The sequence below is a fragment of the Triturus cristatus genome, chromosome 11, assembly GCF_964204655.1.
Source record: "Triturus cristatus chromosome 11, aTriCri1.1, whole genome shotgun sequence".
NCBI classification, from domain to species: domain Eukaryota; kingdom Metazoa; phylum Chordata; class Amphibia; order Caudata; family Salamandridae; genus Triturus; species Triturus cristatus.
The window spans coordinates 633,244,932-633,261,816 of record NC_140594.1 but is presented as its reverse complement, the minus strand read 5'-3'; the positions used below and the strand labels follow the sequence as shown (position 1 = coordinate 633,261,816).

General features: G+C 43.6%; 1 protein-coding gene across 1 annotated transcript in view; it reads left to right on the top strand.

The window, feature by feature from the left end:
- Positions 1–827: 827 nt before the first annotated feature.
- LOC146785205 (uncharacterized) overlaps positions 828–16,885 on the top strand; it is a 120,357-nt gene continuing 104,299 nt past the window's right edge. Inside the window, exons 1-2 of the mRNA XM_085633006.1 lie at positions 828–969; positions 4,103–4,653. Coding sequence (XP_085489132.1) covers positions 828–969; positions 4,103–4,653 — 693 coding nt within the window. The remainder of the gene's footprint in view (positions 970–4,102; positions 4,654–16,885) is intronic.

Genomic DNA, 16,885 nt, shown 5'->3' with positions numbered 1-16,885 from the left:
GCAGCAGAAACAGCCTCATTAATACTGAGATGCAGGGCATCCAAAGTTGGAGCAGCAGAGCCCGAGGCACCCTGTTCCATGGCAGCGAAAACAAGCAAGAAGCAAGACAAGGCTCCGGAACACCCAGCAAAAGGTCGGGGAACAACTGAAAAAAGACCAGTTTTAAAGAATCAAAGTCCCAAGGCACCCGACATCTTGCGCAACCAGAAAGTGGGCGGGTGCTGAAAAGGAGAGCCCGGCCGCCGGAAAAACCCATTGGGAGGCAGTGAACCCATGAGGATGCTCCGCGCCGCAAGGAACCACAGAAGACCCGCCCCCGCTATAGCAGGGCGTGACGGGAGTGGCAGAAGAGGAGCAGCTGCTACAGCAAGCCGCGGACAACTCCCAAGTGAGGAACAACAGGCACAAACGGCCGCTAGAGCGGGCCGCGCAAACCAAAGACAAAAACAACAGAACAAGGCAGCCGCTATAGCAGGCCACCAACAGACAATATAAAAATAAAACAGGAACGATACACTTACCGGACCCACGTCCTGCTAGGCAAAGAGAAAACTGCGAAGGCAGAAAAAAACGAACAGGAAGTTGTGTGACACCTATATGGTCGCCTGATAGGTGGCGCCATGTTGAGGGAAGTGCTAAAAAGTTTTGCTAGGTATAGGGTTTCTGGGGAGCAGACAAGCTGCTCACTGTTAAGAAATGGGACGGGAAGACTGGACGAGGAGGTAATGAAGGGAGGAGGTTGGGAAGGGAACATATGAGAAGCAAAGTGAGCAAGAGGACAGGAAATAAACTGAGGTGAGTACAATTAAGGAAGGGAAGGCATAGGAATGGGATGGACAAAGGAAAGAAAGAGCGGGGGAAAGGATGAGTTGGAATGGAATGAAGGGGACTGCAATGGAAGACAGGGGAACGTTGGGGAAGCGAAGGGGACACAAAAGGAAAGAAAAGATAGGAGAGAATTGGGCAAAGGTTAGGAATGGTACGGAATGGTAGGCTTGCAAAGGGAAAGGAATTCAATGGAAGGGAAGATGTTGTGAATGAAGAAGGGGTAGGGTCGGGTAGGATAAGAGAGGAAAAAGAGAAGAGGACAAGAGAAAAATGGAGCAGAAAAGAGAGGAGTAGAATTTGTTGGTAATGGAAGGGGCTGGGAAGGAAAGATGTAGGGGAGGGGAGGGACGGATAGATAGATAGATGTAGGGAAGAGAAAAGGGAAGGGAAAGGGAAGGGTAAGGGTAAAGTTAAGAAGAGAGGTAAGAGGATCGGGGTAAGTGGGAAGGGGAAGATAATTGAGGAAGGCAAGAGAATTGGGAAAGGGAAAGGAAAATGGAATGGCAAAAAGCAAGGGTAAAAAGAAGTAAAGTGGAGAAAGGGAAAGAAAGCGGGAAGGTAAGGGGGCAGGTGAAGGGATAGGGAAGGGAAGGAAATGGGAAAGGAAAGTGAGTGGAAAGAAGGGGAGAGAAGGGGAGAAGGAGAAGTTGGAAGGGGAGCATAATTGGCAAAGGGAAGGGAAAGAAACTTGAGGAAAGGAAAAAGAATAGAAGGGAAAGGAAGGGGAAGAGAATTGGGTAAGGCAAAGAGAAATAGGTAAAGGAAGTTAAGGGGTGGGAAAGGAAGAGAAAAGTGAAGATGAAGGGGAAGGAACTTGGGTAGGGAAAAAATTGGGAGTAGTGGAAGAGAATTGGGGAAAAAGGCAGAGAATTGGAGAAGGGAAAAGAAAAAAGAAAGGAAAAAAGTGGGAAGGGTAAGGGACGTGAACTGGAGAAGGAAAGTTAATGGATTTAAAGGGGTAAGGGCAAAAAAAGGGAAAGAAAGGGAATTGGAGAAGGAAAGCGAATTGAATTAAAGGGATGAGAATTGAAGGTGCGGAAGACAGAAAGAGGAGGGGTCAAATGGGTGGACTGTGTTAAGGAAGAGACAAGAAAGTAAGTGAAGATAAGATAAGAGAGGAGAGGAAGAAATTAAGCAGATGCTATATACGTGAAAGATGGAAGAGAGGAAAGGGATGAGGGTGGGAAGAGAGGTGTAGGGAAGAGAAGGTGTGTATATATATAAGGAAAGGAATAAGAGGTGTAGGCAAAGGGTATGGGATGGAGAGAAATGGGTAGGGAAAGTAATGAAAGCTTAGGGATAAGGGGTGGGAGTGTTAAGGGGAATAGAAGGGAGAGATAGAGGGCGAAAGGAAGTATAGGGCATAAAAGAATGACACTGCAAGGGTAAAGAAGTGTAGTTATGGTACTGGAAATGATGGGGAAGGTGAAGGAGAGCAGTGCCTGCAGTAGGGTATGTAGAAGAGGGACTCAGAGTGGAAGGGAAGAGAAAGGAACGAATGAATGGGGATTTAAAGGTGAGGAACTGACAGGGGTTTAGCATTGCAGAAACAGGAAAGAAAACAGAGTAGGGAAGGGATTAGGAGAGATGAGTGAATTGGAGTAGAATACAATGAAGGGAAGTAGTAGAGAAAGGATGGGGAGCCAGGGAAGAAGAGGAAGGTGTGGTGATGGAAAGAGGGTGAAGTGGACAGTGTAAGAAAAAGAAAGTGGGAGAGAAAGGCTGGGGAGGGGAGGAAGTTCAAATGATTAGATTGCAAATGAGGTGAGAGTGCATGCACAGTGAAGAAAAAACAGAAAGGGGAATGAAACAAATGTTAGAGGGGAAGTGAAAAAGAAAGAGATGAGGTGAGATGGCTGGAGGATTTTGTAGGGTGTTGCGTTAAAACGAGTAAAATAAGAAAATGGGAATGGAGAGGAGACAAAGTAAGGTAAGGGTCTCAAAGAAAAGTAAAAGATAAGGTGGGCAAGGGGTCATTAGAAGGAGATGTGGATTGAAAGAATGGGAGTGGAAGAATGTGGGGTAAAGTAATTAAGGATTAAGGTAAATGGGGATTTCAAGCCCGTTTCAAGTCTGTTTTCAATTTGGTTTCGAGTTCAGTTTTCAGTTATGTTTCCAGTTCAGTTTGTTTTCCAGTTTATTTTTCATTTGGTTCGTTCACTCACCTTGGTTGCTTTGTTACCACCCCTGCCCCCTTCCTATCATCAGCCTGCTCAGTCCATGCAGTCACCAGCAGGGGCCCTCCCCATCTGGTGTCCTTGTGTCCAATGCTGCAGCTCCCTGGTTACTCGCCTTTTATACAGAGGACACGTCACAATGGAGACTTGTCATCATGCATTTGATTTGATTTTGGGTTTGGGTTTGATAGAGCACTCATATGCCCTAAGGTGTCTTGGTGCTGAACTCCGCAGGAAAGAATGCCAGAATAACAGCAGTTTGAAGATACATTATTTACAGTAGAGCCAGGTTTTTAAATGTTTCCTACAAATAAGAAGGATGGGGACCATTTTTAGGTCAAGAGGAAGTTCATTCCAGAGGAGAGACGTGTTTTTCACGAATCTTCTGCCACCCCAGGTAGCCACCCTGTGATGTGGCACGACAATTGTTTTCACCAGGCTAGAACGAATAGGTCTATTGGGGATATACCAGCAGAATTTCTTTTTCAGGTATTCAGGACCTATGGCACTCAATGCCTTATAAGCAATACACAGAGATTTGAAAACAGTTTGCTTTTTCACTGGAAGCCAGTGGAGATCACTCAGTGCTGGGGTAACAGAGTGAAATGTAGGTAAATCTTTTTGCTTTCTAGCTGTAGAATTTTGTACAGTTTGCAATTTCCGCATAATATTCACTTGGAGGATGAGATACAGGCCATTGCAATAGTCAGTACGTGAAAGTATAAAGCAATGAGCGCTCTTTTCATAAGATCAAGAATGATCAGATTTTTTATTTTCATTATGGTTTATAAAACGAAAAAAGAAGAGGAGATGTTTGAATTAACTGGATTACTGTCTCCACTTTCCGCCCGCCCCAGCGCACTGCGCAGCTGCAGCAATAGTCAGTCAACTCAAGAAGCAAGCAGCGTGTCACACAGAATCAGGCCTAGCGATTAAAAGTTTTAAAACCGAAAGGCAAAACTAATGAAGTACGCCGCATCACAGCAACACAACTTCCAGCACCAGTGGGGGACTTCAGTATCCAGGCTGCAACACGCGCCAGGAGGCACTGACGCTCTTCCCGCTTTTCCTGCACCTGAGGCGCTTTAAAAACTCAGCCCGGCACCCGCAGCGCGGGACGCTGCATCACAGCAACACAGCTTCCAGCACCAGTGGGGGACTCCAGTATCCAGGCTGCAACGCGCGCCAGGAGGCGCTGACGCTCTTCCCGCTTTTCCTGCACCTGAGGCGCTTTAAAAACTCAGACCGGCACCCGCAGCGCGGGACGCCGCATCACAGCAACACAGCTTCCAGCACCAGTGGGGGACTCCAGTATCCAGGCTGCAACGCGCGCCAGGAGGCGCTGACGCTCTTCCCGCTTTTCCTGCACCTGAGGCGCTTTAAAAACTCAGACCGGCACCCGCAGCGCGGGACGCCGCATCACAGCAACACAGCTTCCAGCACCAGTGGGGGACTCCAGTATCCAGGCTGCAACGTGCGCCAGGAGGCGCTGACGCTCTTCCCGCTTTTTCATCGTCGGAGGCGCTTTAAAAACTCAGCGCAGCGACTGGAAGAGGCTGGGCTAGGCCAGACCCCTTGGCTGTTTTCATTCCGGATCCCTTTCATTGTATATCGTAAAATAGGACGGAAAGCCGGTCAACAAAGCAAGGTACTTTTTAAATACCCCATAAGCCCTGATTATCCCAGTATTTTATTGTGACCTCATACAGGGACACTAGGGCTTTGGGTCAAGCGTCCGCAAATGGGCAAAAGGAAAACACCCGCTTCACATGGGGGACCTCGGGGGTCTGTATGGCTGGTAAAATTGATTCTTTTTTTAACTAAAACTGCATACGTGATCACGCAGGAGATAGCGCTGACTGAGAGAAGGTTATCACTAGAGGCAGGAAAATGTTTTCAGAACCATGCTGCAAGTGAGGAGGGGGAACAAGAAAAATCAGCAGCTATTGTGGGGTCTTTAGATGGTTCATCATTCGCAACTGCCTCTGCGCCTTCATGTCAAATCCTCACCCCTGATGAACCTGACATGTCACCTAATACTTTGGCAGGTAAAATAACAGAGGGGAACGATATGGCCTCAAACTTACTCCCGTCCAAGAGAAAACAAACTGCCTGTAATAAGTCTTCGAGGAAATCCCCACGGACACACACGTCTCTTCAATCTGGTTTGAACCTAGAGCTGTTACTGGACACTTTTTTTTACAATGCTGGAGACAATGACTAAGTCTCCTTTAGCTCCAATAATGCTAAAGGTGGAAAAAGTTGAGAAACTAGTCCATGACTGGATTACCCATTGTAATAAATGTGCTATGACGCTTGTGCCAAAACCAACGGGGGTAGGGGCGGCAACTCCATCTTGGAATATGAATGAAATTCATTCTGGCCCATGTTTTAATGTTCTAGGGACTGAGGGAACACCTAGTAGAACTAGTCAGTCAAATGCAACTGAGGAAATAGGATATGTAGCCCAGAATTATGAGGTAGCCCAGGCGAGTAGACCTCTGAACTCTGAGAGGGTCCGTCTGCCTACACGTACCCAACCCAATCATGTTCTAACTAAAGTCATGAACCAAAGTATACTTGATCTGCCCCCTTAGTAGCAGTCTTATTGGAGGTCCCTTTGCTCTCTCAAGAAGCTAGGGAAACTAACCAGGACCTAATACATAAAGTGACTTATTGGTGTACTAAAAATGTTATAAATGGCCCGAGTATATCATCTGACATCATTATGGCCAGTAGAGTGGGCTGGATAGGTCATCAAACAACAAAGATTGGTGTAGGAGACTGCATAGTCATCAATTTTCAGAACCCAGAGAAAACCAAGATGCTAACAGGCTGCGCATAGAGTAGTTCAAACTCCTTAATTAGAGTTTTTTCGCTACAACATTTTTAGCCCCCTAGCCAGTGCAGTTGCCCTACGCAATGGCAATAGCAGATACCCCGAAAACTAGGTAGACCTATCAACAAAACCAATATAGATGATAACTTACCAATGAGTAACCGGTTCCAACCCCTAGCTAGTCTCCAGAATCTGGATGAAAATGACTGACTAGAGCTAGAAGATAAAACCTGTCAGGGTACACCTCCAGTTAACATGACTCAAAACACCCATATATCACCAGTCCTGGACCATGTCGAAATAACCACTATATCCCCAGGAACTCCCCCTATTTTAACTCCCACTATGGCTACTCATGAAAAGCTCCTTTCATGGAACATAGCGGGAATAAGGTCTAAAAGAGGAAACTCACTCTGGGAAAACTTTCTTTCACCGTACCATATTATTGCCCTCCAGGAAACTTGGGAAGCAAATTATTGTTTTTACTTAGATGGTTTCATCTTGTTTCAAAAACATGCTATTCCATCGGATATGGGTAGTGCTAGAGGGGGTTTACTCAATGTTTTCACTGAAGCTTTCTTATAGGGCACGTCTTGTTGATTGTAAATCTCAAAATGTTTTGGCAGTAGAACTGTTTCTTAAGAACCGTGCCATTGTGTTAGTGATACATTTTTATAATTCCTTTTCCAGAGGACACGAGTTGGAACATCTGCGAGACTTAAAGGAGTTTTTGGAATGTTATGAGGAGACCAAACAATCTTATTATGAAGTAATAATCCTAGGTGATTTTAATATCCATCAACGTTACTTACATTGTTTTACAAACCAGGACCAGTGTGAGTTCTTTTCCTCATTTAGTCATTTTGAGCACACACCTTCAGGTATTTTACTTGAAGGCATTCTCTCAAATCATAATTTATGTTGCCTTCAGCAAACTGACAGTTTGGCGTCAGTACCCACTTATGTAGTTAATGGAAGGCCAAGCACCATTGATTACATTTTACTGTCAGCTCGACTAGTTTTGTTCTCTGAGTATTTAATTATTACCTGGTCAGGTTTTAGCGACCATAATCTTCTTACTGTTGCCATATCACCTCCTGTTACTGAAACTGAAGAACCTACCATTTGTCTAACAAATAAAGATTTTAGCACTAAAGATCAGGCCCGCAGGCTAAAGTGGGAAACAATAGTCCCAGATAACTTTCTGAATAAATTGTACACAGTCTGCACCCCTCAAATTGAGTCCTGTTAAGACCCCGATACACAGGGCAGTTCTATCTTAACAGCCTTTGGGAAACTAACAAAATAAATACAATCTGACCTCATGGTTATGGGTGGGATCAGACGCCCGGAGGTCGTAAGATGGTTTAACGGAGCATGTTCAATGACCCATACGGAGCTTGTACAGGCCCTAAAATCCATCCCTAGAGATGTAGCAGAAATTAGGGACAAAAGAAAAGCCTATAAGCTAGCAGTTCAGAATAGGGAGAAGGAGCTAAGGGAGCAGGCATGGAATGCCCTTCAACAAGCTAGTGTACTGAAAGATAGTTCTAATTTTTGGTTGGTAGTTATTAGTCCTTTCCTCTCCGAAACTCCTAATTCTAACACTGATTGCCTAATCCCAGCAAATAAATGGGTATCACATTTCGGCAATATTTTCAGTGATATAAACTTGAGTGAATCTAGGAGTATAGAGAAGGTGGGCAAACTAGTACGCTACTCCACTTTAGTGTAGAGGAGGACCATAAAGCAATTGCATCTACACCTGGCGGAAAGCCCCCGGGCCCCGACGGGGTCCCGGCCGATTTATATAAAGCTGATCCTAATGTTTGGGCTAGCGTTTTGGCAAATGTTTAACGCTGCGTGCTTACATGGATACCCAGTATCCTGGGGAAAGGCAGTTATTGTTCCCATTTTTAAAAAGGGCGTGAGGGTCAGAAACTCTGATATATTTATGGGAAGGATGCAACAAGATATCTGGCCCAAAAGTATTGCTATAGTTGGTCATAAAACTGGCTCAACTACTGCAATGCGTCAAAAAACAGAGGTGAAGCGTCAGTTTTGACTGACGCAAGTAGTCCACTGTATGGGGGCCAATATAATAGAGTGTCAAAAGTGAAAAACTCACTTTGCACTCTATTACATTGGTCCTGGATGTCATGCATACAAGTTGGCATAGTGTACTTAAGTGTGCCACTATGCCTATGGTTGTGTGACGTAGGTCATTAATGGCGTGTAATGTGTGATTTACTGTGTTACCTACCTTATGTGTGCACTTACCTGTTGCGGGGATGTGACTTGGTTGCAGATTACACTGTTCCAAGTCACTTCAGCAGGTCAAATTCCTCTGAAACAGCCAATGCGTCATTCCCACACCTGGGTTTTAGAGGCATAGTAATTTCAATGCATCTCAAGCTCAGCGGGCCACCTCCGGAATAAGCGTCACTTTGAGAAAAACTCATAAATACCACTGTGTCAGTTTTACTGGGAATTTTAGGTGGGAACACCCACCTTGCATATATTTAAACCAATTTGCCGCCGCTGATTCCGACCTAGGAAAAAACGACACAGGCCGAAAAAAAGTGATGCATCAGCCTAGATGTGTCACCTTGTAAATATGGAGCAATGACAGCGCTGCGCTAAAAAAATTATGCTGTGGTGGCACAATCTCCTTGTAAGTATGCCCCTCATGTTTTAACAAGATCCTGCTAGTACATCACTAATATGTTGTAGCCATGGCCCTGAAAAGAAGAACCATTGCCACCCGGCATACTTCCCGACCAGTGGTCTCTTTTCTCTCTGCTGCAGTGCATACCTCCCCTCTGCACATACCCAGGGCCTTGTGACATAATATTACAGGGTTTTTGATATCACAATCAAATATGGAGAGCAAAGGAAAATATTATTTAAAGAAATACGTGAACATATAAGAAATATTATTTATTCAAACCACACAAGTGTAAATATATGTGAAAACTGCAACTCGTAACTGTAAACAAAACGTTAATTCACATGCCTATAAATGACGAGATTACACAGTAGATGCACTTCTAAATGATTGTTCAAGTGTATTGTGCTACATTATTAAGGTTACATCACATGATTACATAAGGTTATACGTAAACATATGTGTGGCCTAGTTAAACATCCAAAATTATGCTGCTCCAGTCCCCCCTCTGATGGCAAATCAAGCCAATACAGATTGCAATCTGATGTTATCAGACAGACCATCAAAAACCTTGTAGTCTTTAGCATCTTTCACCTAGAATTCTCTAGATGTTTCAAGTCATGGTATTTACTCTGACTCTGCTCTAACTCTACACCTGCTTTCTTCCTCTTCACTCCCCTTCCAACCTAACCTGTGCATACTTGTAGTATCCCTTAAAGATCATGAATAAGAATATTACAGAAAGAGTAATTATCAAAAGGGGTTTCAACATGGCACCCAAGATTCCTCTTCCCGAATTTTCAAACCATAAACCTTCGTCAGACAATCCATTCTCAATGGCTTACCGTGATCCTGTCACTTCTAACTCTTTCAAACTTTTTGTCAATCCAGATATGTTCAGAATATACTTCTGCAGATCTTGGCTTTCGTATGGGACATAAGCATTGTTAAGCTTTGAGCATCCTGCAGAATCCGCCCTCTTTTGTAAGTAAAAGGTCTAACACAAGTAAGTTCTGTAAAACCATAGACCTTATCACAACATCTCAGTATTTACAAGCAATAAAGAATGTGCAGTACTAGTAGCCAGCTTATCCACTGTTGTAGTCCCCTTTCTAGTTTTCAGGTCATTCAGAATCACACCTACAGACGGGATTATGGTGCCAAAAATATCTCCTACCACTTCCGCTGCACTAGCACCGTCGTCTAGCTCTAGATTTTGTTTCCCATACAGGATCATTGAAATGTTCCACATGTTAAATGTTTGGGAAAACTATACCAAGATAACATGTACCATGCCATCAATGGGGCAATTTAAAAAATCCATACTGTCCACAAATAAAATACACTCCAGAAATCACAGAATCCTGTCCCTCTAAGAAAAGGTCATTCTTCTCTCTCGCCTCAAAAACATGTTCAGTATCACTCTGTCCTAAAAATAACAAATCTGTATAACTTTTATCAACATGTATACACAGCTTTCCCTTATGCTGCCTATCTAATGTCAGGGCAGGTAAATTTGCCTTCACCATTTCTTCACTATTCCACTTATGATGTTTCTTAAGATCTCTATAAGTTTCCGATTTAGACTCCAGATCTCTCCTATCTTCCACCAAATTCAGGAACTTCTTTTCCACATCTGACATAGAACAGAGCAAATTATGTCTATGTGCATATGCAGTATCTAGTGACTTAAGAGATTCAAAATACTTGCCTGTAATATAAGCATCTTGGAAAGAAGGATTCTTATTCAAATGTTGAACAAAGGGACTTCTGAAAGACTAAATTATAGTTTAAAAAATAATATTAAAAACTGCCCTGTCTATAAAATAAACTCAATCGCAGAGTGAGTGCATACGTAACAGTTCCGCATTCATAGTGTCAATTTATTCATACAGCAATCTACAATAAACATTTGAGCCATCATCTCCTCGTGATAACTCTGTGTGCAGTTTATTAACTCCCCACAACTGTAAGCTAGTGTCAGAAGGATATGGTGTAATATGAGCAATATTAGGTTTAACTTCTACTGACTTGTGTGTAGCTGGATATAACCCTACAAGCATGATGATTAATGCAACAACTATAGCTATTAGTGTGCCTGCTGTAATTAATCTACACCTATTGGTATTAGAATTGGCTTCCATTTCTTCGTTAGAGTCTAAACCGTTGGGTGGAACGTAGCAGCTACAGTCTTTCCTATCGATTTCTGCCTGTACAAGGAGCAAAACCAAAGTTCATATGATGCGCAACAAAATTATGTACAAAGTCTTTGTGAATCTTCTTTTTTCCCTAACAGTCTAATTAATGTCTCTAATAATAAAGGGTTCAAGTTCACTAACAATCAGTTCAAGAATAAAATGTTTCAGTTCATCAACTAGCACTACAAACTCATTTGCATCCAAGAAAGGAAACTCTGCCACATCCAGGATAAGATGTCTCAAGGCACTCAATTTCACTAACGGAGGAAGTTCAAACGTAAGATCACTGGAGATCAAGTTGCCATCGTTTCAGTTGAATTTTCACAATAATTCAAGAATTCCCATAACTTGTTCCCTCTGTCTGTAAGTCCATTCAGGGCAAGAGTACCTTCGACAAGACACTCCAGCTTACTTTGACCTTCTGATTGTATTCCCCTCTCCTTCTTCATCACTCAGGTCAGACTCCTTAGTTTCCTCCGGAATGACTGGAAGTTCACCTTCTCCATGCAGCACCAGTCTCCCCCTCTCCTTCTTTTTTGACCAACATTCTCCTGCTACCATTTGTGGTTCTACAGCACTAGACCCTTTGTCAGGGTCAGAGTCTGGCTCAGTCACAACCACAGGACTAGCCCCTTTGTTTTTAGCTTTGACATCCAACTCTTCAGGACCCCCCTCAGGCCGAACAAGTGCTCTTTCAGATTCTTGCTGGTCCCCAACAGCTTGACTAACCTGCTCCCATTGTCTCTCAACCACCACTTGCACTTCTGGGAGAGGTGCCATTACATCATAAAGGGGACACTGAATTCTGTAAGTATGAGCAGCTTGCACCCAGTTGGGAAGAACTCCGCACTTCACAGCAGTCATGGTGATTAGGATCACCTGGTACAGCCCACGCCAACGAGGCTGCAGACAACTCTATCATACATGCTTTTTCACCTGGATCCATTCAACGGGGCTGATGTCATGGCACTGCTCCTGGTGAGGCAGCGCTGTGGCAACTTCAACCTGTTGAGACACAGAATGCACCACATCAGCCAGTCCTTTGCACTAATCAAGTATGAGATCATCAGTAATGTTCACAAGTGCATTTGCAGGCAGACCTGGCAACCTCGTTGCCCTGCCCATGATGATCTCATGAGGGACAATCCTGTCCTTCGATCAGGTATGCTGCAGATACTCCTCAACACAAGCGGCAACGCATCAGGCCATTTCAAGGATGTGGAAGATCACAACTATGCAAGCCTTGATTTCAAGTCCCATTGACCTGCTCCACCAGACCCGAAGCCTCAGGTCTATAGATACAATGCAGTCTCTGTTCAACTTGTAAAGCAACGTACAGCATCCTCGATATTTAATTGTTAAAGTGCGTACTTCGGTCCGATTCCAAAGAAGTCCCTTAACAAAAGCTTTGCTACTGTAAGCCTATCATTCCTTCATGTGGTATATGCCTCAAGCCATCGTGAAAATATACACACAACAACCAACACATACCTTAATCCATTGCACACAGGCATTTCAATAAAATCCAACTGCATCCTGTTGAAAGGACCTCCTGACCTCCCTATATGACTCAGTGTTACTGAAGTCCTTTTCCTCACATTATTCTGTTGACACACAACAGATCTATGGCACAATGCTTCAGACATCGATCCAAACCTTGGATTAAACCAAGTCTGTCTGAACAACCTGACCATCGCATTCCTCCGCACATTAGTAGGACCATTATAATGTCTGGCCACTAGGGGTAAAACGCTGTTAGGCAACACTGGCCTCCAATCTCCTGAAATCCAAATCTCATTCTCATCTCTCTTGACGCAGCGTACTTTGACCCAACTCTGCTGTTCTGCCCCTGACGCTTCTTCCTGCAACCTTTTGTCTTCCTTCCAAGTATCAGCTGTAGTAAACAAAAGGTTGTGGTTGGTCTGCTCCCTCATTTGCATACTCTCTGTTAAAAGGTATAAGCATTGTAAGCACAGTATCTGACGACCTTCTCAGCATATCTGTTGCTAACAGCCACATAATCATCCCCCTTACAAGGTGCTGCAATCTTAACAACAGCAATTTGTGCAGCAAGTGCAATGCTTCAAGTAGTTTTCGGACTTTCTCCCCATTCTGAATGGGTGAGGCCAAAAAAGTCATGAACTATTTCTGGGACCATAACTGTCCAAAACCATGAACTACCCCAAAGCAGTATTGACTATCAGTGAAAATGGTCACTCTCTGCTGGTCTGAGACACAGAGTGCTCTAGTAAGAGCAGTCAACTCAGCCACTTGTGCTGAGAACACAAAATAAAAATTATTGCTTATGCAGACGATACCCAGTTCTTGTTTACTTGTTGAAAAACTGAGTGTTCTACCTCCTCTGCAAAAAATTGCCTGACAACAGTTTTTCATTGGCTGGCCTCTGCCCAACTTAAATGCAATGAGGAAAAATCTGAAATCCTCCTTTATGGAAGTTTCCCCCCTCAGTTTAGAGAAACACTTTGGCCGGCTAATTTCTCTATGCCAGTCTCAATGAGGCAACCCGCCAAGAATCTGGGGATCTGGTTTGAGGAGAATCTCTCGTTCTCTACCCAGATCACAAAGTTAGCCGAACTATTTTGGGTTACTCAATCCCTCAGGAAATTTCTACCACTTCTTCCCAGGGCTGGTAAAGAACCGGTCACCGGAACCCTAATTTTATCACGTATTGATTACCCTAATGCCCTGTACATTGGCCTCCCGTGCTACCTGCTTAACAAACTACAAGTATTTCAGAATGCGGCGGCCAGGCTGCTCTTTAATATCCCTATCAGAAGCAGTGTGAGACAACATCTGCGTGCACTTACCTGGGTGCCCGTGGCCGAACGAGTTAAGTTCAAAGCTCTGGTCATAGCACACCGTGCCCCGCATGCTTCAGGTCCAATTTACTTGCGTAAGCGCTTTACTTTTTACACTCCTACTAGACAACTGCGTTCTGCTTCTCAACTCCTGGCTCATGTCCCCCACTTTTGACTGCAAAGGATGGGCGGCTGTTTCCTTGCCTTGAAGGCTGCTCTGGCTTGGAATTCGCTGCCTTTCGCTCTCCCTAGCACTCAGGATCCCATTCTTTTAAAAATAAATCTGTAAACGTTTCCCTCACTCCACAAGGTTTGCGCCAGAACACTCCTCGGAGTATCTGTGCGCGCTACAAATACAAATAACATAACATAACATAGCACACTACTCCTGAAACTGTACAGACTGTATAATCAGCTTGTAAATTTCCTTCGTGATCTTTTTCAATGTGGCTGCATCAATTCCAGTACTTGTATCAATATGAACGCCCCTACCTGTACCTTGGGACTAAAACCCACCTCCACCGTGCATAGCTGGTGCTCCTTGCGGATACACTCCCTGCATAGGGGGTACATTCCCAACAAATGGATGACCTTGACTTCCCCTCTGAGCAGCTTTCATCTGTGCTACCATAAGCTTCTCCTTTAATTTCTTCTGCTTCATGTCAATCTCGTCATTGCAATACTTAGCGTATCCCAAAATCTCATCAATCGACGTATTCTGCCAGCAAATCTAATGCTGCTGAATGATCATACTGATCTCTGGTCTCAATCCTGTCACAAACCTAGACACAAAATGTCCCATGTCCTTAGGCTCAAACCTTTCCATCCCACTATACTGTTTGAATGCCTGCAACAATCTCTCATAATATGCATGAATCATCTCTTTAGGTTCCTGAGTCAATATCTTGGGGTGACACTTTAGACTTTAACCATGTCATCACCTGATCACATTTCCTCATGTCTTTGAGTGACGGAACAATATTCAAAGGATCCCTTAGTGTTCCTCTCTCTGGCCATTTCGTAGCTATCTTACCTGCTGTCCACAAGTCACTTGGAACCACAATGTCAAATAGAGTATTTAAATCACTCCACAAAACCTTCAAAATTTTCACAAACTGGTCAACTTCTTTGTACTATTTCACAAGTTTTTCTCTTCATTTAGGGAATTCATTAGTGAATGACTCAAGATCACATCTACTCCAAGGAACCTGAACATAACCTCCACTTGGTACCTCTCATAAAGGTAAAACTGCAGTTCCCGCCCCCCCCCCTCTCCGGAAGGAGTCAGGTCTCCCATTGCCCTTTTGGGGCTTTCCCTTTTTGACCATATAACTTCCCACTTATCCAGCGCGATCCAAATTCGGATGCTTTGAACCAATTCCTGAATTTGCATTTTTAACTCTGGTATTCTCATATTTTCCAAATCCTGATTACAAAAGGAGAGCCAGTGATTTTTCTGTAAAGCTTTCGTCTGCTCCAAATCTACTTCATATTTCTGAGCTATTTCAGATAATTTATCATAAGCTCTCCTAGTAACATCCTTTCTCATAAACAGAAGCTCATTTTGTTGATAAATGTCTATCCAAGCCAATTCAAAAATTCCACTTATCATTTCATTTAATTCAAATTTTTAATTTAGCTACATCCACTAGATTCCCTTTCAAGAATGACCTGATTGGTCCTTGACTTATTTCTATAATTCCACTTTCATTCGGAGGGGCACTGTGAACCTTCAGCTAATCGTCTAGCTCCTGAGCATCAAGTATTTGTGTCCCCTCAGAAGTTCTCGTGCCAGTTCTTCTTTGAGGGCGCTATTATGCCGGTCCAGGGGTTGCTCCCAAGTAATCAAATCCAAATCTGGCTACCCCGAGAATGACCTCAAAGGCCCAAATCTGATCTCATTTGCTGATGGGTCTGCACTTGTACCACAAAGCAAACTTTCATTAATTGGGACCAAGGGAATAAACCTTACATTCATACTTGTAGGAGCTGTCTCTGGGGCCCTTGACTCAATTGGAACAGTTAAATTATCCATAACACTCCCTGCGGAGCTGGGATTATATATGGGTACTACAGACCCAATGGTAATGGGAACAGTGCGAGCATCAGGAACATTCAAAGCTGCGGTATAATTTGGAACTGTGGAGGGACAGGGAGCACAATTCCCTAAATTCCCTCCCACTGAAGTTTGATTCACGTTCACGGGAGTGGTCCCCATTATATTAGGACTCACAGTTACTGATGCCTTAGCAATTCCAGAATGTCCACTAATATTAGTACTTCCACCTCCCCTCATTTGGGTCTCATTGTATGGGGGCAGCTGCTCTGACAGAAACACATCTAAGAGGCTATCACTACTATCTGTCACTGTTTTTCCTCAACTGATTCCTTTGCCCCATTCCTTTGCTCTTTTTTTCTCTAGTCTCCCATTCTCAAACTTCTTACTTGTCAACGCTGGATACAACTTAGCTCCCTCTATCATGTCCGTCCTCCACCTCTTCTGTTCTGCGTCCCACCTTGCATCAGCCTAAGTACGCACTGCCTTTCTAGCTCTTCCTTTATACCTTTCCTTCTCTTTGGCCTGAGTTGCATGCTCCTAGCATTGGGCACTTCGAACTTTGTTGGTCTATGCTGTGGTTTCATCTCATATAATCTGCCTCAAATTTTCAATGATTCTCACAATAAATGTACCATAGTGTGGAAACGCCATTGCACCTTCTTTCTCAGTGATCTTGTGCCATGTGTAAGCCAAATGCAAGTATGTAGCCCTACATTTATCGCCAAATAATGACCTGTGGAATCTTCAGTTAGTGCTTCTTCTCCTTCTCTAACAGGTATCGTCACATCTCCTGTAACCAGATCTCATATGACCTTAAAACATTTCATTTTTCTGACAAAGTTTTAATAATCTCAATTAAAAATACTTATTTCAGAATGGAACCCAATAATTTGCTCACAATTCATGTCCCAAATCAACAACTGATAATAATAGCGCGGCACTCCATGACGTAGACAACCAATAGCTGTGCGACTTTACACCAACCGACCACTCCCAGCATGGCACTCTATGATGACAGTCTCACTCTTTGCAGCGGTTCACCCTCCGCTATAATTTTTTCATGGACACACTCTCTTCAGCAATATGCACACAAATAAATGCAATGCAGAAAGCAACAAATAGCAATTGTTTGCTTTACTAAAGCAATCGACAGAACGCAATCACACACAAAAATTTTGTATCTACTCTAATATGCATTCAAATGAAACCTTGACCTGCGGGGACTCTGATCAATACAATTTCTCTCTGCACAAAAGGTTCACCATGCTGATCATACCTCACTTTCACTCATAAAGAT